This window comes from Bombina bombina, chromosome 3 (genome assembly GCF_027579735.1).
Source record: "Bombina bombina isolate aBomBom1 chromosome 3, aBomBom1.pri, whole genome shotgun sequence".
Classification (NCBI taxonomy): Eukaryota; Metazoa; Chordata; class Amphibia; order Anura; family Bombinatoridae; genus Bombina; species Bombina bombina.
In genome coordinates, this window is record NC_069501.1 from 1,019,719,487 (window position 1) to 1,019,745,951 (window position 26,465).

The window sequence follows — 26,465 nt, forward strand, 5'->3', positions numbered from 1 at the left end:
TACCTCTCTCTCTTTTTGGCTTCGTAGCATAATACGTTTAGCCTATGAGACTGCTGGACAGCAGCCTCCTGAAAGAATTACAGCTCATTCTACTAGAGCTGTGGCTTCCACCTGGGCCTTTAAAAATGAGGCCTCTGTTGAACAGATTTGCAAGGCTGCAACTTGGTCTTCACTTCACACTTTTTCAAAATTTTACAAATTTGACACTTTTGCTTCTTCGGAGGCTATTTTTGGGAGAAAGGTGCTTCAGGCAGTGGTTCCTTCCGTTTAAAGTTCCTGCCTTGTCCCTCCCTTCATCCGTGTACTTTAGCTTTGGTATTGGTATCCCATAAGTAATGGATGACCCGTGGACTGACTACACTTAACAAGAGAAAACATAATTTATGCTTACCTGATAAATTTATTTCTCTTGTAGTGTAGTCAGTCCACGGCCCGCCCTGTCTTTTAAGGCAGATCTAAATTTTAATTAAACTCCAGTCACCACTGCACCCTATGGTTTCTCCTTTCTCGTCCTGTTTCGGTCGAATGACTGGATATGACATGTGAGGGGAGGAGCTATATAGCAGCTCTGCTTGGGTGATCCTCTTGCAACTTCCTGTTGGGGAAGAGATATAATCCCATAAGTAATGGATGACCCGTGGACTGACTACACTACAAGAGAAATAAATTTATCAGGTAAGCATAAATTATGTTTTTTCTTTCATTTATGTGGAAAAACGTATTTATTTTTGTTGTTGTGGATTTATTTTTCTCAGCTGAAAATGGCTGTTATTTTATCCCTCCATCGCTAGTGACTCTTGTGTGGAGTTCCACATCTTTATTTTTTGGTATTTTTATCCCATACGTCACTAGCTCATGGACTCTTGCCAATTACAAAAAACATAATTTATGTAAGAACTTACCTGATAAATTCATTTCTTTCATATTGGCAAGAGTACATGAGACCCACCCTTTTTATGGTGGTTATGATTTTTTTTGTATAAAGCACAATTATTTCCAAATTCCTTTGTATTTTACTCCTTTCTTTTTCACCCCACTACTTGGCTATTAAACTGAATTGTGGGTGTGGTGAGGGGTGTATTTATAGGCATTTTGAGGTTTGGGAAACTTTGCCCTTCCTGGTAGGATTGTATATCCCATACGTCACTAGCTCATGGACTCTTGCCAATATGAAAGAAATGAATTTATCAGGTAAGTTCTTACATAAATTATGTTTTTCTTCAGTCCTTGTGTTTCTAGGCAGTTTGTCTCCCTGGGCATTGCTATTATAAGACAACCATGGGTTGTTCTATCTTCTGCAGAGTGGAATGATCCTTTTGGATTTTTCATGGGAATCTGTTCTCCTTTTTTGGGGGCAGATAGTGGTTCTTGTCTCGGCTGGGTACCTTCATGGGAGTCGTGATCCGTGGGGCTGACTCCTCGGAGGTTGTTTGGGCTTGACTACTCTGGGAGTGAGTGGTTTAGTTCAGCTTTGCCGGTGGTGAACTAATGTGCAGTTAACTGGGCTTCGGGTTTTCACTTGTGTCGTCTAATTTTTTTTTTTTAGGGTGTCGAAAAATCAGCCTGTGCTGCCTTTTGTACCCACCCGTTGTTTGCATTCAGTGTCCTCTAGCTTGGGTATTCTTTTCCCAAACGTAATGAATGCAGCTGTGGACTCTTCACTTTTATGTTTAAATATTTTTTTATTAACTTTCACAGATTTTATGAAACATATATAACGGTTTTGTGTAACAAATTCCAACGCATGTAAGAAAAACATCATAAGTTCTCAGAGATTGCGTATCTCAGGTTCATTATTTGCAAAATAAACAACCATATTCTGTAACCGTTGTGTAATACAGTGCATTCAGTTTTACTAACCAATGTTTTAAGTAAATGAGAAACTAACATGGGACTAAACCTGCTCTGTAACTCTAAACATTTGTGGGATGGGGGGGAGGGAGAGGGCAGTAGATTCATCAACATGGGTAGTGACAACATAAAATGATAAATAGATGTAAGTTCTGCTAGGCGACATATAACCCTGCGCATTCCAGTAACCCCAATTGAGGGTAATCATCTGCTCTTTGACGCCCAAGTGATCCAGTAATACCAAATCTGATTTACTGTGTCTCTATTGTTTAAGATCCCCGCTGCTAGCTCGTACATATTGTAGGTGTGCTGCAATTTGTTTTCTATCTCTGTCCACGAGGGTGTCCCTGACTTCCAAAGTCTCTCGATGCAAGTTCTAGTAACAGTACAAAGGATTCTCAGTAAGGTATTGAGATGTTCGTTGTATTTGGCAATGTATTCATGTAATAGGGCCTGCTGTATCGTTGGTGTGAAGTCTTCATCTAATAGATCGCTAATGAAGGTGGATAGTCGTTTCCACACGTCCCTCACCACTATGCAATCCCACCACATGTGCTTGTATGATCCCACCTCCCCACATCCTGTGTAGCAAAGATTATTGCTATGTGGGCCCATGTGAGCTGTTTTGGTCGGTATCAAGTACCATCTAAAGAGTGTTTTCATTGTGTTCTCTTTCAGGTCTGCTCTTAGCAGGCCTTTGTCAGCAGATTAGAACACTCGCTCCCACTCTCCCACCTCCCTGGATATATTCAGGTCCTTTTCCCATCCTAACATTATCAAAGATTTTGATTTGTTTGGGCAGGACTGAATGGTCAAATAGAGTTTGGAAATGGAATGTTTGGTACAGTGGGGGATGACACTATAAATTTCTAGTATGGTTGGGGCCCCTCTCGGGGATTGTCTAAAAAATGATTGGAGGGAGGATCTCAATTGCAAATATATAAACCACCGAAGTGTAAGCGGAGACAATCTGTCCTGTAGGTGGCAAAAGGATATCAAATTTCTATTTTCTAAGACGTGTGCCACTCTGTATAACCGTTTGTTCTCCCACTTCCGTATCTGTGTCCTCAATTCACTAGGCATTATGTATCTGAGTGGGGTGGAGAGGGAAAATGCTGGTAAAAGGTCACTCTTTTTCACCACCTTCACCCACAAGTTTAGTGTGAGGTCAAGAGTGAAAGGTTTGGAAACGGACTCTTCACTTTTAAGAAGAAAAACATAAATTATGCTTACCTAATAATTTCATTTCTCTTGTAAGGTGTATCCAGTCCACGGGTTCATCCATTACTTGTGGGATATTCTCCTTCCCAACAGGAAGTTGCAAGAGGACACCCACAGCAGAGCTGTCTATATAGCTCCTCCCCTAACCCCCACCTCCAGTCATTCTCTTGCAACTCTCAACAAGATAGGAAGTATCAAGAGATATGTGGTGACTTAGTGTAGTTTTACCTTCAATCAAGAGTTTGTTATTGTTAAACGGTATCGGCGTTGTACTGTTTTTCTCTCAGGCAGAAATTAGAAGAAGAATTCTGCCTGGAGGTTGATGATCTTAGTGGTTTGTAACTAAGGTCCATTGCTGTTCTCACCCATAACTGAAGAGTATGGGAAAACTTCAGTTGGGGGAATGGCCTGCAGATTACCTGCTTTGAGGTATGTTCAGTATTTTTATTTCTAGAGATATAAGTTCTAGAAAATGCTGACAGAGCCTTGTGTATTTGAGGTAAGCTAGATGCAGTGATTTAACAACGACTGGGATCATGCTTACAAAACAGGGTAATACTCATGTTAATACTCATATTACTTAGGGACAAAACGTTTACATGTTTCATAAATAGGACGTTTTTTCTCTGAGGGAGATAAGTCTCTTTTTGGGGCCTAGTTTTCCACATGGCTAGTCAGATACTCCTAGGAGTATTTTCTTAAGGCCCCTCTGGCATCCAGTACATGGTGGGAGGGGCCTATTTTCACGCTCTAGATGCGCAGTTTCCTTCAGACTGAGACATCCAGCTTCCCTAGAGGAGTCCTCTGGCATCTGAGGACCCCTATTGAGGGTTTATTTCTTCCCTAAATCGTATTTGAGGGCAGGTAGGAGCCTCAGCAGAGCTGTGGCAAGGTGCTTAACTGTATTTTAACGGTGCTTGACGTTTTTTAAATTTCGGTTTGGAGCCTAAGGGGTTAATCATCCATTTGCAAGTGGGTGCAATGCTGCTTTAGTCCCTTACACACACTGTAAAAATTTCAAAGACTTCACTATATTTTTACACTGTTTTGCAGTTTAAGTGCTAGTTTTTTTCTCTTAAAGGCACAGTAACGTTTTTATTTAATTGCTGTTTCACCTTTATTAAAGTGTTTTCCAAGCTTGCTTGTCTCATTACTAGTCTATTAAACATGTCTGTCATAGAGGAAACTCCTTGTTCAATATGTTTGGAAGCCATTGTGGAACCCCCTCTTAGAATGTGTACCAAATGTAGTGAAATTTCTATAAACTATAAAGACCATATTATGGCACTTAAAGATTTATCTCCAGGGGATTCTCTGACTGAAAAAAGGGAGATTATGCCATCTAGCTCTCCCCATGTGTCAGAACCTATAACTCCCGCTCAAGTGACGCCAAGTACATCTAGCGCGTCTAATTCTTTACCTTACAGGACATGGCGGCAGTTATGAATGCTACCCTCTCAGAGGTATTGTCCAAACTGCCAGGGTTACAAGGAAAGTGAGACAGCTCTGGGGCTAGAACAAATACAGAGCTTTCTGACGCTTTAATACCTGTGTCCGATATACCCTCACAATACTCAGAAGTCGAGGCCGGAGAGCTTCTATCTGTGGGTGACATTTCAGATTCAGGGAAGGCGTTGCTTCAGTCTGACTCTGAAATGACAGCGTTTAAATTTAAGCTTGAACACCTCCGCTTATTGCTTAGGGAGGTTTTAGCGACTCTGGATGACTGTGAACCCGTTGTAGTTCCAGAGAAATTGTGTAAGATGGACAAATACTTTGCAGTGCCTGTTTACACTGATGTTTTTCCAGTCCCTAAGAGGTTTTCGCAAATTATTACTAAGGAATGGGATAGACCAGGTGTGCCGTTCTCTCCCCCTCCTGCTTTTAAAAAGATGTTTCCCATAGATGCCGCCATACGGGACTCGTGGCAGACAGTCCCTAAGGTGGAGGGAGCAGTCTCTTCCCTAGCTAAGCGTACAACTATCCCGTCGAGGACAGTTGTGCTTTCCTAGATCCTATGGATAAAAAATTGGAGGGTCTACTTAATAAAAATTTTATTCATCAAGGTTTTATTCTCCAGCCTCTTGCATGCATTGCCCCAGTCACTGCTGCAGCGGCTTTTTGGTTCGAGTCTCTTGAGGAGGCTCTACAGGTGGAGACCCTGTTAGATGAGATTTTAGACGGGATTAAAGCTCTTAAATTACCTAATTCCTTTTTCTCTGACTCCGTTTTTCATTTAACCAAGCTAACGGCTAAGAATTCAGGTTTTGCCATTCTGGCACGTAGGGCGCTATGCCTTAAGTCCTGGTCAGCAGACTTTACTTCAAAGTCTAAGCTTCTTAACATCCCCTTCAAGGGACAGACCCTATTCGGGCCTGGTCTGAAGGAGATAATTTCTGATATTACTGGAGGAAAAGGTCACGCCCTTCCTCAGGATAGGTCCAATAAATTAAGGACCAAACAGAATAATTTTCGTTCCTTTCGAAACTTCAAGAGTGGTGCAGCTTCAGCTTCCTCTAATGCAAAACAAGAGGGAAATTTCGCCCAGTCCAAACCAGTCTGGAGACCTAACCAGGCTTGGAACAAGGGGAAACAGGCCAAAAAGCCTGCTGCTGCCTCTAAGACAGCATGAAGGAGTAGCCCCCGATCCGGGACCGGATCTAGTAGGGGGCAGACTTTCTCTCTTAGCTCAGGCTTGGGCAAGAGACGTCCAGGATCCCTGGGCACTAGAGATTGTTTCCCAGGGATATCTTCTGGAATTCAAAGGTTCATCTCCAAAGGGGAGATTTCACCTCTCACAACTATCTGCAAACCAGATAAAGAGAGAGGCATTCTTACGTTGCGTTCAAGACCTACTGGTTATGTGAGTGATCCACCCAGTTCCAAGGGAGGAACAGGGGCAGGGTTTCTATTCAAACCTGTTTATAGTTCCCAAAAAAGAGGGAACGTTCAGACCAATCTTGGATCTCAAGATCCTAAACAAATTTCTCAGGGTCCCATCTTTCAAGATGGAGACTATCCGAACCATCCTCCCTATGATCCTGGAGGGTCAATATATGACGACAGTGGACTTAAAGGATGCTTATCTCCACATTCCGATTCACAGAGATCATCATCAGTTCCTCAGGTTCGCCTTCCTAGACAGGCATTACCAGTTTGTGGCTCTTCCCTTCGGATTAGCCACAGTGCCAAGAATCTTTACGAAGGTTCTAGGGTCTCTTCTGGCGGTGAGGCAGGACCTTCTACTCCAAGGTCCATTCAAACATCCAAATCTAATTTCTCTACGTCTGACTGCTTGGAGATTGAACGCTTGATTTTATCAAAACGTGGTTTCTCAGTCGGTCATTGATACCGTGATTCAGGCTCGAAAGCCTGTCACCAGGAAAATCTATCATACGATATGGTGTAAATATCTTCATTGGTGTGAATCCAAGGGTTACTCGTGGAGTAAGGTCAGGATTCCTAGGATACTATCTTTTCTCCAAGAAGGATTGGAAAAGGGATTATCGGCTAGTTCCTTAAAGGGACAGATTTCTGCTCTGTCTATTCTTTTGCACAAGCGTCTGGCTTATGTTCCAGACGTTCAGGCCTGTGTTTAAACCTGTTGCTCCGCCATGGAGTTTAAGTTTGGTTCTTAAAGTTCTTCAAGGGGTTCTGTTTGAACCTTTGCATTCCATAGATATCAAGCTTTTATCTTGGAAAGTTCTGTTCCTAGTAGCTATCTCTTCGGCTCGAAGAGTTTCAGAGTTATCTGCCTTACAGTGTGATTCCCCTTATCTGCTCTTCCATGCAGATAAGGTAGTTTCGCGTACCAAACCTGGGTTTCTTCCCAAGGTGGTATCTAAAAGAATATCAATCAGGAAATTGTTGTTCCGTCACTGTGTCCTAATCCTTCTTCAAAGAAGGAACGTCTGTTACACAATCTTGACGTGGTTTGTGCTTTAAAGTTTTATTTGCAAGCTACTAAGGATTTTCGTCAAACATCTGCATTGTTTGTTGTCTATTCTGGAAAGAGGAGAGGCCAAAAGGCTTCGGCAACTTCTCTTTCTTTTTGGCTGAGAAGCATAATCCGTTTAGCTTATGAGACTGCTGGCCAGCAGCCTCCTGAAAGAATTACAGCTCATTCTACTAGAGCGGTAGCTTCCACATGGGCTTTTAAACATGAGGCCTCTGTTGAACAGATTTGTAAGGCGGCGACTTGGTCTTCGCTTCATACTTTTTCTAAATTCTACAAATTTGATACTTTTGCTTCTTCGGAGGCTATTTTTGGGACAAAGGTCTTACAGGCAGTGGTGCCTTCCGTTTAAGTTCCTGCCTTTTCCCTCCCTTCATCTGTGTCCTAAAGCTTTGGTATTGGTATCCCACAAGTAATGGATGAACCCGTGGACTGGATACACCTTACAAGAGAAAAAAAAATTAATGCTTACCTGATAAATTTCTTTCTCTTGTGGTGTATCCAGTCCACGGCCTGCCCTGTCACTTAAGGCAGGTGTTTCTCCAACATAGGTGTGTCCGGTCCACGGCGTCATCCTTACTTGTGGGATATTCTCTTCCCCAACAGGAAATGGCAAAGAGCCCAGCAAAGCTGGTCACATGATCCCTCCTAGGCTCCGCCTACCCCAGTCATTCTCTTTGCCGTTGTACAGGCAACATCTCCACGGAGATGGCTTAGAGTTTTTTAGTGTTTAACTGTAGTTTTTATTATTCAATCAAGAGTTTGTTATTTTAAAATAGTGCTGGTATGTACTATTTACTCAGAAACAGAAAAGAGATGAAGATTTCTGTTTGTATGAGGAAAATGATTTTAGCACCGTAACTAAAATCCATGGCTGTTCCACACAGGACTGTTGAGAGCAATTAACTTCAGTTGGGGGAACAGTGTGCAGTCTCTTACTGCTTGAGGTATGACACATTCTAACAAGACGATGTAATGCTGGAAGCTGTCATTTTCCCTATGGGATCCGGTAAGCCATGTTTATTAAGATAGTAAATAAGGGCTTCACAAGGGCTTATTAAGACTGTAGACTTTTTCTGGGCTAAATCGATTCATTATTAACACATATTTAGCCTTGAGGAATCATTTATTCTGGGTATTTTGATATGATTATATCGGCAGGCACTGTTTTAGACACCTTATTCTTTAGGGGCTTTCCCTAATCATAGTCAGAGCCTCATTTTCGCGCCGGTATGGCGCACTTGTTTTTGAGGACAGCATGGCATGCAGCTGCATGTGTGTGGAGCTCTGATACATAGAAAAGTCTTTCTGAAGGCATCATTTGGTATCGTATTCCCCTTTGGGCTTGGTTGGGTCTCAGCAAAGCAGATTCCAGGGACTGTAAAGGGGTTAAATATAAAAACGGCTCCGGTTCCGTTATTTTAAGGGTTAAAGCTTCCAAATTTGGTGTGCAATACTTTTAAGGCTTTAAGACACTGTGGTGAAATTTTGGTGAATTTTGAACAATTCCTTCATGCTTTTTCGCAATTGCAGTAATAAAGTGTGTTTAGTTTAAAATTTAAAGTGACAGTAACGGTTTTATTTTAAAACGTTTTTTGTGCTTTGTTATCAAGTTTATGCCTGTTTAACATGTCTGAACTACCAGATAGATTGTGTTCTGACTGTGGGGAAACCAAGGTTCCTTCTCATTTAACTATATGTATTTTATGTCATAAAAAAATTTAGTAAAAATGATGCCCAAGATGATTCCTCAAGTGAGGGGAGTAAGCATGGTACTGCATCATCCCCTCCTTCGTCTACACCAGTCTTGCCCATACAGGAGGCCCCTAGTACATCTAGTGCGCCAATACTCCTTACTATGCAACATTTAACGGCTGTAATGGATAATTCTATCAAAAACATTTTAGCCAATATGCCCACTTATCAGCGAAAGCGCGACTGCTCTGTTTTAGAAAATTCTGTAGAGCATGAGAACGCTGATGATATGGTTTCTGAAGGGCCCCTACACCAGTCTGAGGGGGCCAGGGAGGTTTTGTCTGAGGGAGAAATTTCAGATTCAGGAAACATTTCTCAACAAGCTGAACCTGATGTGATTACTTTTAAATTTAAGTTGGAACACCTCCGCGCTCTACTTAAGGAGGTGTTATCCAATTTGGATGATTGTGATTATCTGGTCATTCCAGAACCACTATGTAAAATGGAAAAGTTCTTAGAGGCCCCGGGGCCCCCCGAAGCTTTTCCTATATCCAAGCGGGTGGCGTACATTGTTAGTAAAGAATGGGACAGGCCCGGTATACCTTTAGTACCTCCCCCCATATTTAAAAAATTGTTTTCCTATAGTCGACCCCAGAAAGGACTGATGGCAGACAGTCCCCAAGGTCGAGGGGGCGGTTTCTACTCTACACAAGCGCGCCACTATACCCATAGAAGATAGTTGTGCTTTCCAAGATCCTATGGATAAAAAATTAGAAGGTCTGCTAAAAAAGATGTTTGTTCAGCAAGGTTCCCTTCTACAACCAATTGCATGCATTGTCCCTGTCACTGCAGCCGCGTGTTTCTAGTTTGATGAGCTAGGAAAGGCGATTATTAGTAATTCTTCTTCTTATGAGGAGATTATGGACAGAATTCGTGCTCTTAAATTGGCTAATTCTTTCACCCTAGACGCCACCTTGCAATTGGCTAGGTTAGCGGCGAAAAAATTCTGGGTTTGCTATTGTGGCGCAGAGCGCTTTGGTTAAAATCTTGGGCAGCGGATGCGTCTTCCAAGAACAAATTGCTTGACATTCCTTTCAAGGGGAAAACACTCTTTGGCCCTGACTTGAAAGAGATTATCTCTGATATCACTGGGGGCAAGGGCCACGCCCTTCCTCAGGATAGGTCTTTTCAAGACCAAAAATAAACCTAAGTTTCGTCCCTTTCGCAGAAACGGATCAGCCCCAAGGGCTACGTCCTCTAAGCAGGAAGGTAATACTTCTCAAGCCAATCCAGCCTGGAGACCTATGCAAGGCTGGAACAAAGGAAAGCAGGCCAGGAAACCTGCCACTGCTACCAAGACAGCATGAAATGCGGGCCCCCGATCCGGGACCGGATCTGGTGGGGGGCAGACTCTCTCTCTTCGCTCAGGCTTGGGCAAGAGATGTTCTGGATCCTTGGGCGCTAGAAATAGTCTCCCAAGGTTATTCTCTGGAGTTCAAGGGGCTTCCTCCAAGGGGGAGGTTCCACAGGTCTCAGTTGTCTTCAGACCACAAAAGAAGACAGGCATTCTTACATTGGGTAGAAGACCTGCTAAAAATGGGAGTGATTCATCCTGTTCCATTAGGAGAACAAGGGATGGGGTTCTACTCCAATCTGTTCATAGTTCCCAAAAAAGAGGGAACGTTCAGACCAATCTTAGATCTCAAGATCTTGAACAAGTTTCTCAAGGTTCCATCGTTCAAGATGGAAACCATTCGAACACTTCTTCCTTCCATCCAGGAAGGTCAATTCATGACCAAGGTGGATTTCAAGGATGCGTATCTACATATTCCTATCCACAAGGAACATCATCGGTTCCTAAGGTTTGCATTCCTGGACAAGCATTTCCAGTTCGTGGCGTTTTCTTTCGGATTAGCCACTGCTCCTAGGATTTTCTCATAGGTACTAGGGTCCCTTCTGGCGGTGCTAAGACCAAGGGGCATTGCTGTAGTACCTTACTTGGACGACATTCTGATTCGAGCGTCGTCCCTTCCTCAAGTAAAGGCTCACACGGACATTGTCCTGGCCTTTCTCAGATCTCACGGATGGAAAGTGAACGTGGAAAAGAGTTCTCTATCTCCGTCAACGAGGGTTCCCTTCTTGGGAACTATAATAGACTCCTTAGAAATGAGGATTTTTCTGACAGAAGCCAGAAAAACAAAACTTCTAGACTCTTGTCGGATACTTCATTCCGTTCCTCTTCCTTCCATAGCGCAGTGCATGGAAGTGATAGGTTTGATGGTAGCGGCAATGGACATAGTTCCTTTTGTGCGCATTCATCTAAGACCATTACAACTGTTCATGCTCAGTCAGTGGAATGGGGACTATTCAGACTTGTCTCCGAAGATACAAGTAAATCAGAGGACCAGAGACTCATTCCGTTGGTGGCTGTCCCTGGACAACCTGTCACAAGGGATGACCTTCCGCAGACCAGAGTGGGTCATTGTCACGACCGACGCCAGTCTGATGGGCTGGGGCGCGGTCTGGGGATCCCTGAAAGCTCAGGGTCTTTGGTCTCGGGTAGAATCTCTTCTACCGATAAATATTCTGGAACTGAGAGCGATATTCAATGCTCTCAAAGCTTGGCCTCAGCTAGCGAGGGCCAAGTTCTTACATCAACCATCAGGGGGGAACAAGGAGTTCCCTAGCGATGGAAGAAGTGACCAAAATCATTCTATGGGCGGAGTTTCACTCCTGCCACCTGTCTGCTATCCACATCCCAGGAGTGGAAAATTGGGAAGCGGATTTTCTGAGTCGTCAGACATTGCATCCGGGGGAGTGGGAACTCCATCCGGAAATCTTTGCCCAAGTCACTCAACCGTGGGGCATTCCAGACATGGATCTGATGGCCTCTCGTCAGAACTTCAGAGTTCCTTACTACGGGTACAGATCCAGGGATCCCAAGGCGGCTCTAGTGGATGCACTAGTAGCACCTTGGACCTTCAAACTAGCTTATGTGTTCCCGCCGTTTCCTCTCATCCCCAGGCTGGTAGCCAGGATCAATCAGGAGAGGGCGTCGGTGATTTAGATAGCTCCTGCGTGGCCACGCAGGACTTGGTATGCAGATCTGGTGAATATGTCATCGGCTCCACCATGGAAGCTACCTTTGAGACGAGACCTTCTTGTTCTAGGTCCGTTCGACCCACTCCAGCTGACTGCTTGGAGATTGAACGCTTGATCTTATCAAAGCGAGGGTTCTCAGATTCTGTTATTAATACTCTTGTTCAGGCCTGAAAGCCTGTAACCAGAAAAATTACCACATAATTTGGTATATCTGTTGGTGTGAATCTGCAGGATTCCCTTGGGACAAGGTTAAGATTCCTAAGAGTCTATCCTTCCTTCGAGAAGGATTGGAAAAAGGATTCCTTGATGGGACAGATTTCTGCCTTGTCTGTGTTACTTCACAAAAAGCTGGCAGCTGTGCCAGATGTTCTAGCCTTTGTTCAGGCTCTGGTTAGAATCAAGCCTGTTTACAAAATTTTGACTCCTCCTTGGAGTCTCAACCTAGTTCTTTCAGTTCTTCAGGGGGTTCCGTTTGAACCCTTACATTCCGTTGATATTAAGTTATTATCTTGGAAAGTTTTGTTTTTGGTTGCAATTTCTTCTGCTAGAAGAGTTTCAGAATTATCTGCTCTGCAGTGTTCTTCTCCTTATCTGGTGTTCCATGCAGATAAGGTGGTTTTGCGTACTAAACCTGGTTTTCTTCCAAAAGTTGTTTCTAACAAAAACATTACCCAGGAGATAGTTGTGCCTTCTTTGTGTCCTAATCCAGTTTCAAAGAAGGAACGTTTGTTGCACAACTTGGATGTAGTTCGTGCTCTCAAATTTTACTTAGCAGCTACTAAGGATTTCAGACAAACTTTGTCTTTGTTTGTTGTTTATTCTGGTAAACGGAGAGGTCAAAAAGCAACTTCTACCTCTCTCTCCTTCTGGATTAAAAGCATTATCCGATTGGCTTATGAGACTGCCGGACGGCAGCCTCCTGAAAGAATCACAGCTCACTCCACTAGGGCTGTGGCTTCCACATGGGCCTTCAAGAACGAGGCTTCTGTTGATCAGATATGTAAGGCAGCGACTTGGTCTTCACTGCACACTTTTTCTAAATTTTACAAATTTGATACTTTTGCTTCTTCTGAGGCTATTTTTGGGAGAAAGGTTTTGCAAGCCGTGGTGCCTTCCATTTAGGTGACCTGATTTGCTCCCTCCCTTCATCCGTGTCCTAAAGCTTTGGTATTGGTTCCCACAAGTAAGGATGACGCCGTGGACCGGACACACCTATGTTGGAGAAAACAGAATTTATGTTTACCTGATAAATTACTTTCTCCAACGGTGTGTCCGGTCCACGGCCCGCCCTGGTTTTTTTAATCAGGTCTGATAATTTATTTTCTTTAACTACAGTCACCACGGTAACATATGGTTTCTCCTATGCAAATATTCCTCCTTAACGTCGGTCGAATGACTGGGGTAGGCGGAGCCTAGGAGGGATCATGTGACCAGCTTTGCTGGGCTCTTTGCCATTTCCTGTTGGGGAAGAGAATATCCCACAAGTAAGGATGACGCCGTGGACCGGACACACCGTTGGAGAAAGTAATTTATCAGGTAAACATAAATTCTGTTTTTTATTTTTAAAACTACAGTCATCCCTGCACCCTATAGTTTCTCCTTTTTCTTACTTGTCTTCGGTCGAATGACTGGAGGTGGGGGTTAGGGGAGGAGCTATATAGACAGCTCTGCTGTGGGTGTCCTCTTGCAACTTCCTGTTGGGAAGGAGAATATCCCACAAGTAATGGATGAACCTGTGGACTGGATACACCACAAGAGAAAGAAATTCATCAGGTAAGCATACATTTTGTTTTTCTTCTGAAGGGAAGAGTCAGCAGCTCCCGCCCGTGTTTTTATCTATGAGGCGGTTGTAATTTTTTGTTCTTCTGGCACCTTTTTTCACCCTGATAATTCTCCTACTGTTCCTTGTTCCCTCGGCAGAATGACTGGGGGATGAGGGAAGTGGGGGAGGTATTTAAGCCTTTGGGTGGGGTTTCTTTGCCTTCTCATGGTGGCCAGGTTCTGTATTTCCCAAAAGTAATGAATGCAGCTGTGGACTCTTCCCTTCAGAAGAAAATGAAATTATCAGGTAAGCATAATTTATGTTTTCATGGGCATTCACAGGTCCGCCTCTCATCCTCCCTCATACAATGGAAGTCTGGAGGACTTCGCCTCGGTTTTCATGCAGAAACGAGAAAAAAAAAAGCAAAATATCACGTACTCGCTGTTTTAAATTTGCGGTTTAAAGTCGCATCTGTGATTAATCGTGCAGCCCTAATACATACATACGTGATAAATTGTGCTTATGAAAAACTGTAGTAAAAAGTTTATTTTTCTGTTCTCTTCAGGTCATGAAAAAAATGTTCGTTATAAGATGATTCGGAATCCAGATGACCTGGTGAAATTTATTGCCGAATTAAAGAAAAGTGAGAAAAAGGTAAAACTTAAAGCACACGAAACCCAATTTTTTCTTTCAATATTTAGATAGGGAATTCATTTTTACAAACATTTAGTATTTACTTTGCTCTCATGTTGTTGTTCATTGTTGAAGAGATATCTAGATATGTAATGTGCACATGTCTGGAGCACTATATGAAAGTTATAGTGCTGCCATCTAGTGCTGAGCTTGCATCCCTGCTTTTCAACAAAGGATAACAAGAAAATGAAGACAATTTGATAAAATTGTATTCTCTGAATCATGAAAAAGAATTGTTTTTTTTTTTAATGTCCCTTTAACTTAATTTTTCATGTATATAATATATATGAAAGTCACTTTTGGTTTCATAACAAAATTTAGAAAAAAATGTGAAATGGTATGTGTTGAATTTGGAATGGTCAAAGGCACCATTGCCTTTTGTACTGCCCACCAAATGTGTTCTGTAACAGAAACTTATGGCAATAAAAAGGAGTAATAAAGAGACCAGCTCAATTATTGCCCAGTGAGGCGCTAATGGGGATAAAGATATTAGTGAGAGTAAGATAGAGGCAATATTGCTGCTGCTATAATGAGACCATGTGAGAATCTGGATCCCTCGTACATAAAATCAAATAAATTACTGTAAAGAATGCTAGAAAATATTTTTACAGAGCTGTAATAGTATAGTAATAATAGTAGTGTTTTTTTTTTATTTTTAATTCAGTTAATCAGAATGATTCAGATACATAAAAGTAAATCCTTAGGAAAACAATATGTCCACGTATATGCAGTCAAGAAGTTGTCTCTAAATGTAGTTGGCACAGGATGTGGCAGAAATAGTGAAAATATCAATTAGTATGATTTATCCATGAGAGGAGGCACGAGACTTGCCATCAATCATATTAGGTAAGTAGTGGCGTCCAAGAGAGAGAAAACCGTCCCACATTAGTTCTGCTTGAATGCCTCCAGTCGTTGTACAAACTTCCCAGTGTATGGCAGGATACAGGGTAGTGTAGATGTGCTCAAAGAGGAAAAAAAACACTAAAATAGTGTAATATGTTTTTAACATAGGCGATTAAAATAAAGACATGATTAAACTCTTATAGCAAACCTCAACACATTGAGCTATATGTATGGCAAATGGTGGTAATCCTGCACAGGAGTTATCAGTTAAGTCTGAGATATAAAGTCCAGTAAAATTAGGAGTACACGACAAAATCCAGGTTACTGGGTGACTCCACCGTAAGTCCTTACGCGTTTTAAAGTAACAAACTTCTTTGTCAGAAGTAACAAACTTCTTTGTCAGAAGTAACAAACTTCCCTATTCGTTCTTGACTGACTGGGTAAGATGGAGACAGTTATTAGGCTATAGTATATGCTTATTTCTCTCAGAAGACTAAAAATATAACAATTAGGAGAGCATCAGAGAGCGAAAGGGTACATGACAAATGTATTGTAGATAGGAAAGGGAAGAAGTGATTTTAGAATAGAAGAGGAATAAGTAGTTCAAGGGGGTGATCTTTAAGTGTTTAATGTTCCTTTCTTTCATGTAATTAGCAAGAGTCCATGAGCTAGTGACGTATGGGATATACATTCCTACCAGGAGGGGCAAAGTTCCCCAAACCTCAAAATGCCTACAAATACACCCCTCACCACACCCACAAATCAGTTTTACAAACTTTGCCTCCTATGGAGGTGGTGAAGTAAGTTTGTGCTAGATTCTTCGTTGATATGCGCTCCGCAGCAGGTTGGAGCCCGGTTTTCCTCTCAGCGTGCAGTGAATGTCAGAGGGATGTGAGGAGAGTATTGCCTATTTGAATGCAATGATCTCCTTCTACGGGGTCTATTTCATAGGTTCTCTGTTATCGGTCGTAGAGATTCATCTCTTACCTCCCTTTTCAGATCGACGATATACTCTTATATATATATATATATATATATATATATATATATATATATATATATATATATATACCATTTCCTCTGCTGATTTTCGTTTCAGTACTGGTTTGGCTTTCTACAAACATGTAGATGAGTGTCCTGGGGTAAGTAAGTCTTATTTTCTGTGACACTCTAAGCTATGGTTGGGCACTTTTTTAATAAAGTTCTAAATATATGTATTCAAACATTTTTTTCCCTGTGGGCTGTTAGGCTTGCGGGGGCTGAAAATGCTTCATTTTATTGCGTCATTCTTGGCGCGGACTTTTTTGGCGCAAAAAATCTTTTCTGTTTCCGGCGTCATACGTGTCGCCGGAAGTTGCGTCATTTTTGACGTTCTTTTGCGCCAAAAATGTCGGCGTTCCGGACGTGGCGTCATTTTTGGCGCCGAAAGCATTTAGGCGCCAAATAATGTGGGCGTCTTATTTGGCGCTAAAAAAATATGGGCGTCGCTTTTGTCTCCACATTATTTAAGTCTCATTTTTCTTTTGCTTCTGGTTGCTAGAAGCTTGTTCCTTGGCATTTTTTCCCATTCCTGAAACTGTCGTTTAAGGAATTTGATCAATTTTGCTTTATATGTTGTTTTTTCTCTTACATATTGCAAGATGTCTCACGTTGCATCTGAGTCAGAAGATACTTCAGGAAAATCGCTGTCTGGTGCTGGAACTACCAAAGCTAAGTGTATCTGCTGTAAACTTTTGGTAGCTGTTCCTCCAGCTGTTGTTTGTATTAATTGTCATGACAAACTTGTTAATGCAGATAATATTTCCTTTAGTAATGTACGATTGCAGTTGCAGTTCCATCAACATCTAATGTTCAGAGTGTACCTGATAACATAAGAGATTTCTCCTGTTAAGTGTAGTCAGTCCACGGGTCATCCATTACTTATGGGATTATGTCTCCTCCCTAACAGGAAGTGCAAGAGGATCACCCAAGCAGAGCTGCTATATAGCTCCTCCCCTCTACGTCATACCCAGTCATTCTCTTGCACCTAACTAATAGATAGGACGTGTGAGAGGACTGTGGTTGTTATACTTAGTTTTTATTTCTTCAATCAAAAGTTTGTTATTTTAAACAGCACCGGAGTGTGTTGTTTTTTCTCAGGCAGTATTAGAAGAAGAATCTACCTGAGTTTGTATATGATCTTAGCGGTCGTAACTAAGATCCACTTGCTGTTTCTCGGCCATTCTGAGGAGAGAGGTACTTCAGAACAGGGGACAGCGGGCAGGGTTCACCTGCAAGGAGGTATGTTGCAGTATATTATTTTCTAAGGAATGGAATTGACTGAGAAAATACTGCTGATACCGATATAATGTAAGTGCAGCCTTAAATGCAGTAATAGCGACTGGTATCAGGCTGATATGTATGTATGTTTACACTGAAGTATTTCTAGGGAATGGAACTTCACTAAGAAAATACTGTATACATCTAACTTATATTTAAGCCTCTACTGCAGTGAAAGCGACTAGCAGCAGGCTTTTTAATAACATTTATTAATTTTACATTAAAACGTTTACTGGCATGTTAATCGTTTTTCTCTGAGGTACTTGGTGATAAAACTTTATGGGCATTATTTTTCCACTTGGCTGTCGTTTATTTTGAATAAAATCAGTTTACTGAGCTTCTCCACTGTTGTATTATGAGTGGGAGGGGCCTATTTTGGCGCTTTATTGCGCAGTAAAAATTCAGTCATAGTCTTCCTATTTCTTCCTCCAACGATCCAGGACGTCTCTACAGAGCCCAAGGGTCTCCAAAACTTGTTTTGAGGGAGGTAATCACTCACAGCAGACCTGTGAGATTGTGCTTTGACTGTGATAAAAACGTTTATTTCAAATTGTTAACCGTGTTTGGGTTACTAAGGGGTTAATCATCCATTTGCTGGTGGGTGCAATCCTTTGCTAATTTTATGCATTTACTGTGAAAATTTGGTTGCTATAACTAATTGTTTCATTGTTATTTCAACTGTGACGTTTTTTTGTGTGCTTCTTAAAGGCACAGTATCGTTTTTTATATTGCTTGTAAACTTATTTCAAAAGTATTTTCCAAGCTTGCTAGTCTAATTGCTAGTTTGTTTAAACATGTCTGACACAGAGGAATCTCGTTGTGCAATATGTTTAAAGGCCAATGTGGAGCCCAATAGAAATTTGTGTACTAATTGCATTGATGCTACTTTGAATAAAAGCCAATCTGTACATGTAAAGAAAATTTCACCAGACAACGAGGGGAAAGTTATGCCGACTAACTCTCCTCACGTGTCAGTACCTTCGTCTCCCGCTCAGGAGGTGCGTGATATTGTGGCGCCAAGTACATCAGGGCGGCCATTACAAATCACTTTGCAAGACATGGCTAATGTTATGACTGAAGTATTATCTAAATTACCAGAACTTAGGGGTAAACGCGACCACTCTGGGGTGAGAACAGAGTGCGCTGATAATATTAGAGCCATGTCTGATACTGCGTCACAATTGGCAGAACATGAGGACGGAGAGCTTCATTCTGTGGGTGACGGATCTGATCCAAATAAACTGGATTCAGACATTTCAAATTTTAAATTTAAGCTTGAGAACCTCCGTGTATTGCTAGGGGAGGTATTAGCGGCTCTGAATGATTGTAACACGGTTGCAATTCCAGAGAAATTATGTAGGCTGGATAGATACTATGCGGTACCGGTGAGTACTGACGTTTTTCCTATACCTAAGAGGCTTACAGAGATTATTACCAAGGAGTGGGATAGGCCGGGTGTGCCCTTTTCCCCACCTCCTATATTTAGAAAAATGTTTCCAATAGACGCCACTACACGGGACTTATGGCAGACGGTCCCTAAGGTGGAGGGAGCAGTTTCTACTCTGGCTAAGCGCACCACTATCCCGGTGGAGGATAGCTGTGCTTTTTCAGATCCAATGGATAAAAAGTTAGAGGGTTACCTTAAGAAAATGTTTGCTCAACAAGGTTTTATATTGCAACCCCTTGCATGCATTGCGCCTGTCACGGCTGCGGCGGCATTCTGGTTTGAGTTTCTGGAAGAGACCATTGGCTCAGCTCCATTGGATGAGATTATTGACAAGCTTAGAATCCTTAAGCTAGCTAATTCATTTATTTCTGATGCCGTAGTACACTTAACTAAGCTTACGGCTAAGAACTCCGGATTCGCCATTCAAGCGCGCAGAGCGCTGTGGCTTAAATCCTGGTCAGCCGATGTGACTTCTAAATCTAAATTGCTTAACATACCTTTCAAAGGGCAAACATTATTCGGGCCCGGTTTGAAAGAGATTATCGCTGACATTACTGGAGGTAAGGGCCATGCCCTGCCTCAAGACAGAGCCAGACCAAGGGCTAAACAGTCTAATTTTCGTGCCTTTCGTAACTTCAAGGCAGGAGCAGCATCAACTTCCTCCGCTCCAAAACAGGAAGGAATTGTTGCTCGCTACAGACAGGGCTGGAAACCTAACCAGTCCTGGAACAAGGGCAAGCAGGCCAGAAAGCCTGCTGCCGCCCCTAAGACAGCATGAAGTGAGGGCCCCCGATCCGCAAACGGATCTAGTGGGGAGCAGACTTTCTCTCTTCGCCCAGGCTTGGGCAAGAGATGTCCAGGATCCCTGGGCGTTAGAGATCATATCTCAGGGATATCTTCTGGACTTCAAAGCTTCTCCTCCAAAAGGGAGATTTCATCTTTCAAGGTTGTCAGCAAACCAGATAAAGAAAGAAGCGTTTCTACGCTGTGTACAAGACCTTTTAATAATGGGAGTGATCCATCCGGTTCCGCGGTCGGAACAAGGACAAGGGTTTTACTCAAATCTGTTTGTGGTTCCCAAAAAAGAGGGAACCTTCAGACCAATCTTGGATTTAAAAATACTAAACAAATTCCTAAGAGTTCCATCGTTCAAAATGGAAACTATTCGGACAATCTTACCTATGATCCAAAAGGGTCAGTACATGACCACAGTGGATTTAAAAGATGCCTTACCTTCACATACCGATTCACAAAGATCATTATCGGTACCTAAGGTTTGCCTTCCTAAACAGGCATTACCAGTTTGTAGCTCTTCCCTTCGGGTTAGCTACAGCTCCAAGAATCTTTACAAAGGTTCTGGGCTCTCTTCTGGCGGTACTAAGACCGAAAGGAATATCGGTAGCTCCGTACCTAGACGACATTCTGATACAAGCGTCAAGTTTCCAAACTGCCAAGTCTCATACAGAGTTAGTTCTGGCATTTCTAAGGTCGCATGGGTGGAAGGTGAACGTAGAAAAGAGTTCTCTATTACCACTCACAAGAGTTCCCTTCCTGGGGACTCTTATAGATTCTGTAGAAATGAAAATTTACCTGACAGAGACCAGGTTAACGAAACTTCAAAACGCCTGCCGTGTCCTTCATTCCATTCAACGCCCGTCAGTGGCTCAGTGCATGGAGGTAATCGGCTTAATGGTAGCGGCAATGGACATAGTTCCTTTTGCACGCCTGCATCTCAGACCACTGCAATTATGCATGCTAGGTCAGTGGAATGGGGATTACTCAGATTTGTCCCCTATGCTGAATCTGGATCAAGAGACCAGAGATTCTCTTCTATGGTGGCTTTCTCGGCCACATCTGTCCAGGGGGATGCCCTTCAGCAGACCAGATTGGACGATAGTAACAACAGACGCCAGCCTGCTAGGTTGGGGCGCTGTCTGGAATTCCCTGAAGGCTCAGGGATCATGGACTCAGGAGGAGAAACTCCTTCCAATAAACATTCTGGAATTAAGAGCGGTTCTCAATGCTCTTCTGGCTTGGCCTCAGTTAGCAACTCTGAGGTTCATCAGGTTCCAGTCGGACAATATCACGACTGTGGCTTACATCAACCATCAGGGAGGGACAAGGAGTTCCCTAGCGATGATGGAAGTCTCAAAGATAATTCGCTGGGCAGAGTCTCACTCTTGCCACCTATCAGCGATCCACATCCCAGGAGTGGAGAACTGGGAGGCGGATTTTCTAAGTCGCCAGACTTTTCATCCGGGGGAGTGGGAACTTCATCCGGAGGTATTTGCCCAACTGCTTCGGCGTTGGGGCAAACCAGATCTGGATCTCATGGCGTCTCGCCAGAACGCCAAGCTTCCTTGGTACGGATCCAGGTCCAGGGATCCGGGAGCGGTGCTGATAGATGCTCTGACAGCACCTTGGGTTTTCAACATGGCTTATGCGTTTCCACCTTTCCCGATGCTTCCTCGTTTGATTGCCAGAATCAAACAGGAGAGAGCATCAGTGATTCTAATAGCGCCTGCGTGGCCACGCAGGACCTGGTATGCAGATCTAGTGGACATGTCGTCCTGTCCACCATGGTCTCTGCCTCTGAGACAGGACCTTCTCATTCAGGGTCCTTTCAAACATCCAAATCTAATTTCTCTGAGACTGACTGCATGGTGATTGAACGCTTGATTCTATCTAAGCGTGGATTCTCGGAGTCAGTGATTGATACCTTAATACAGGCTAGGAAGCCTGTTACCAGGAAATTTACCATAAAATATGGCGTAAATATTTGCATTGGTGCGAATCCAAGAGTTACTCATGGAGTAAGGTTAGGATTCCTAGGATATTGTCTTTTCTACAAGAAGGTTTAGAAAAGGGTTTATCTGCTAGTTCTTTAAAGGGACAGATCTCAGCTCTGTCCATCCTTTTACACAAACGTCTGTCAGAAGTTCCAGACGTTCAGGCTTTTTGTCAAGCTTTGGCCAGGATTAAGCCTGTGTTTAAAACTGTTGCTCCGCCGTGGAGCTTAAACTTAGTTCTTAACGTTTTACAGGGTGTTCCTTTTGAACCCCTTCATTCCATTGATATCAAGCTGTTATCTTGGAAAGTTCTGTTTTTGATGGCTATTTCCTCGGCTCGAAGAGTCTCTGAGTTATCGGCCTTACATTGTGATTCTCCTTATCTGATTTTTCATTCAGACAAGGTAGTTCTGCGTACTAAACCTGGGTTCTTGCCTAAGGTATTCACTAACAGGAATATCAATCAAGAGATTGTTGTTCCATCATTGTGCCCTAACCCTTCTTCAAAGAAGGAACGACTTCTGCACAATCTGGACGTCGTCCGTGCCCTGAAATTTTATTTGCAGGCAACTAAAGATTTTCGCCAAACTTCTTCCCTGTTTGTCATTTATTCTGGACAGAGGAGAGGTCACAAAGCTTCGGCTACCTCTCTCTCTTTCTGGCTTCGTAGCATAATACGTTTAGCCTATGAGACTGCTGGACAGCAGCCTCCTGAAAGAATTACAGCTCATTCTACTAGAGCTGTGGCTTCCACCTGGGCCTTTAAAAATGAGGCCTCTGTTGAACAGATTTGCAAGGCTGCAACTTGGTCTTCACTTCACACCTTTTCGAAATTTTACAAATTTGACACTTTTGCTTCTTCGGAGGCTGTTTTTGGGAGAAAGGGTTCTTCAGGCAGTGAGCCTGCCTGTCCCTCCCGTCATCCGTGTACTTTTAGCTTTGGTATTGGTATCCCATAAGTAATGGATGACCCGTGGACTGACTACACTTAACAGGAGAAAACATAATTTATGCTTACCTGATAAATTCCTTTCTCCTGTAGTGTAGTCAGTCCACGGCCCGCCCTGTTTTTTATGGCAGGTCTAAATTTTAAATTATACTCCAGTCACCACTGCACCCTATAGTTTCTCCTTTCTCGTTTGGTTTTCGGTCGAATGACTGGGTATGACGTAGAGGGGAGGAGCTATATAGCAGCTCTGCTTGGGTGATCCTCTTGCACTTCCTGTTAGGGAGGAGACATAATCCCATAAGTAATGGATGACCCGTGGACTGACTACACTACAGGAGAAAGGAATTTATCAGGTAAGCATAAATTATGTTTTTGTTTCTGAATCCATCAAAAAGGCTATGTCTGTTATTCCTCCTTCTAGTAAACATAAAAAATCTTTTAAAACTTCTCTTTATACAGATGAATTTTTAAATGAACATCATCATTCTGATTCTAATGACTCTTCTGGTTCAGAGGATTCTGTCTCAGAGGTTGATGCTGATAAATCTTCATATTTATTTAAAATGGAATTTATTCGTTCTTTACTTAAAGAAGTACTAATTGCTTTAGAAATTGAGGATTCTGGTCCTCTTGATAATAAATCTAAACGTTTAGATAAGGTCTTTAAATCTCCTGTGGTTATTCCAGAAGTTTTTCTGTTCCTGGTGCTATTTCTGAAGTAATTTCCAGAGAATGGAATAATTTGGGTAATTCATTTACTCCTTCTAAACGTTTTAAGCAATTATATCCTGTGCCGTCTGACAGATTAGAATTTTGGGACAAAATCCCTAAAGTTGATGGGGCTATTTCTACCCTTGCTAAACGTACTACTATTCCTACGTCAGATGGTACTTCGTTTAAGGATCCTTTAGATAGGAAAATTGAATCCTTTCTAAGAAAAGCTTATCTGTGTTCAGGTAATCTTCTTAGACCTGCTATATCATTGGCTGATGTTGCTGCAGCTTCAACTTTTTGGTTGGAAACTTTAGCGCAACAAGTAACAGATCATGATTCTCATAATATTATTCTTCTTCTTCAACATGCTAATAATTTTATCTGTGATGCCATTTTTGATATTATCAGAGTTGATGTCAGGTTTATGTCTCTAGCTATTTTAGCTAGAAGAGCTTTATGGCTTAAAACTTGGAATGCTGATATGTCTTCTAAATCGACTCTACTTTCCATTTCTTTCCAGGGTAACAAATTATTTGGTTCTCAGTTGGATTCTATTATCTCAACTGTTACTGGTGGGAAAGGAACTTTTTTACCACAGGATAAAAAATCTAAGGGTAAAAACAGGGCTAATAATCGTTTTCGTTCCTTTCGTTTCAACAAAGAACAAAAGCCTGATCCTTCATCCTCAGGAGCAGTTTCAGTTTGGAAACCATCTCCAGTCTGGAATAAATCCAAGCCTTCTAGAAAAGCAAAGCCAGCTTCTAAGTCCACATGAAGGTGCGGCCCTCATTCCAGCTCAGCTGGTAGGGGGCAGGTTACGTTTTTTTCAAAGAAATTTGGATCAATTCTGTTCACAATCTTTGGATTCAGAACATTGTTTCAGAAGGGTACAGAATTGGTTTCAAGATAAGACCTCCTGCAAAGAGATTTTTTCTTTCCCGTGTCCCAGTAAATCCAGTGAAAGCTCAAGCATTTCTGAAATGTGTTTCAGATCTAGAGTTGGCTGGAGTAATTATGCCAGTTCCAGTTCCGGAACAGGGGCTGGGGTTTTATTCTATCTCTTCATTGTACCAAAGAAGGAGAATTCCTTCAGACCAGTTCTGGATCTAAAAATATTGAATCGTTATGTAAGGATACCAACGTTCAAAATGGTAACTGTAAGGACTATCTTGCCTTTTGTTCAGCAAGGGCATTATATGTCCACAATAGATTTACAGGATGCATATCTGCATATTCCGATTCATCCAGATCATTATCAGTTCCTGAGATTCTCTTTCCTGGACAAGCATTACCAGTTTGTGGCTCTGCCGTTTGGCCTAGCTACAGCTCCAAGAATTTTTACAAAGGTTCTCGGTGCCCTTCTGTCTGTAATCAGAGAACAGGGTATTGTGGTATTTCCTTATTTGGACGATATCTTGGTACTTGCTCAGTCTTCACATTTAGCAGAATCTCATACGAATCGACTTGTGTTGTTTCTTCAAGATCATGGTTGGAGGATCAATTCACTTAAAAGTTAATTGATTCCTCAGACAAGGGTAACCTTTCTGGGTTTCCAGATAGATTCAGTGTCCATGACTCTGTCTTTGACGGACAAGAGACGTCTAAAATTGATTTCAGCTTGTCGAAACCTTCAGTCACAATCATTCCCTTCGGTAGCCTTATGCATGGAAATTCTAGGTCTTATGACTGCTGCATCGGACGCGATCCCCTTTGCTCGTTTTCACATGCGACCTCTTCAGCTCTGTATGCTGAATCAATGGTGCAGGGATTACACAAAGATATCTCAATTAATATCTTTAAAACCGATTGTACGACACTCTCTAACGTGGTGGACAGATCACCATCGTTTAATTCAGGGGGCTTCTTTTGTTCTTCCGATCTGGACTGTAATTTCAACAGATGCAAGTCTTACAGGTTGGGGAGCTGTGTGGGGATCTCTGACGGCACAAGGAGTTTGGGAATCTCAGGAGGTGAGATTACCGATCAATATTTTGGAACTCCGTGCAATTTTCAGAGCTCTTCAGTCTTGGCCTCTTCTGAAGAGAGAATCGTTCATTTGTTTTCAGACAATGTCACAACTGTGGCATACATCAATCATCAAGGAGGGACTCACAGTCCTCTGGCTATGAAAGAAGTATCTCGAATTCTGGTTTGGGTGGAATCCAGCTCCTGTCTAATCTCTGCGGTTCATATCCCAGGTATAGACAATTGGGAAGCGGATTATCTCAGTCGCCAAACGTTGCATCCGGGCGAATGGTCTCTTCACCCAGAGGTATTTCTTCAGATTGTTCAAATGTGGGAACTTCCAGAAATAGATCTGATGGCGTCTCATCTAAACAAGAAACTTCCCAGGTATCTGTCCAGATCCCGGGATCCTCAGGCGGAGGCAGTGGATGCATTATCACTTCCTTGGAAGTATCATCCTGCCTATATCTTTCCGCCTCTAGTTCTTCTTCCAAGAGTAATCTCCAAGATTCTGAAGGAATGCTCGTTTGTTCTGCTGGTAGCTCCGGCATGGCCTCACAGGTTTTGGTATGCGGATCTTGTCCGTATGGCCTCTTGCCATCCGTGGACTCTTCCGTTAAGACCAGACCTTCTGTCGCAAGGTCCTTTTTTCCATCAGGATCTCAAATCCTTAAATTTAAAGGTATGGAGATTGAACGCTTGATTCTTGGTCAAAGAGGTTTCTCTGACTCTGTGATTAATACTATGTTACAGGCTCGTAAATCTGTATCTAGAGAGATATATTATAGAGTCTGGAAGACTTATATTTCTTGGTGTCTTTCTCATCATTTTTCTTGGCATTCTTTTAGAATTCCGAGAATTTTACAGTTTCTTCAGGATGGTTTAGATAAAGGTTTGTCCGCAAGTTCTTTGAAAGGACAAATCTCTGCTCTTTCTGTTCTTTTTCACAGAAAGATTGCTAATCTTCCTGATATTCATTGTTTTGTACAAGCTTTGGTTCGTATAAAACCTGTCATTAAGTCAATTTCTCCTCCTTGGAGTTTGAATTTGGTTCTGGTGGCTCTTCAAGCTCCTCCTTTTGAACCCATGCATTCATTGGACATTAAATTACTTTCTTGGAAAGTTTTGTTCCTTTTGGCGATCTCTTCTGCCAGAAGAGT

The 26,465-nt window shown here is 42.3% G+C and overlaps 1 protein-coding gene across 1 annotated transcript in view; it reads left to right on the forward strand.

The window, feature by feature from the left end:
* Window positions 1-26,465, forward strand: part of OS9 (OS9 endoplasmic reticulum lectin) — a gene marked incomplete in the record, with an annotated part of 610,958 nt that overhangs the window by 389,167 nt on the left and 195,326 nt on the right. The window contains 1 exon segment of the mRNA XM_053708203.1: window positions 14,152-14,240. Coding sequence (XP_053564178.1) covers window positions 14,152-14,240 — 89 coding nt within the window.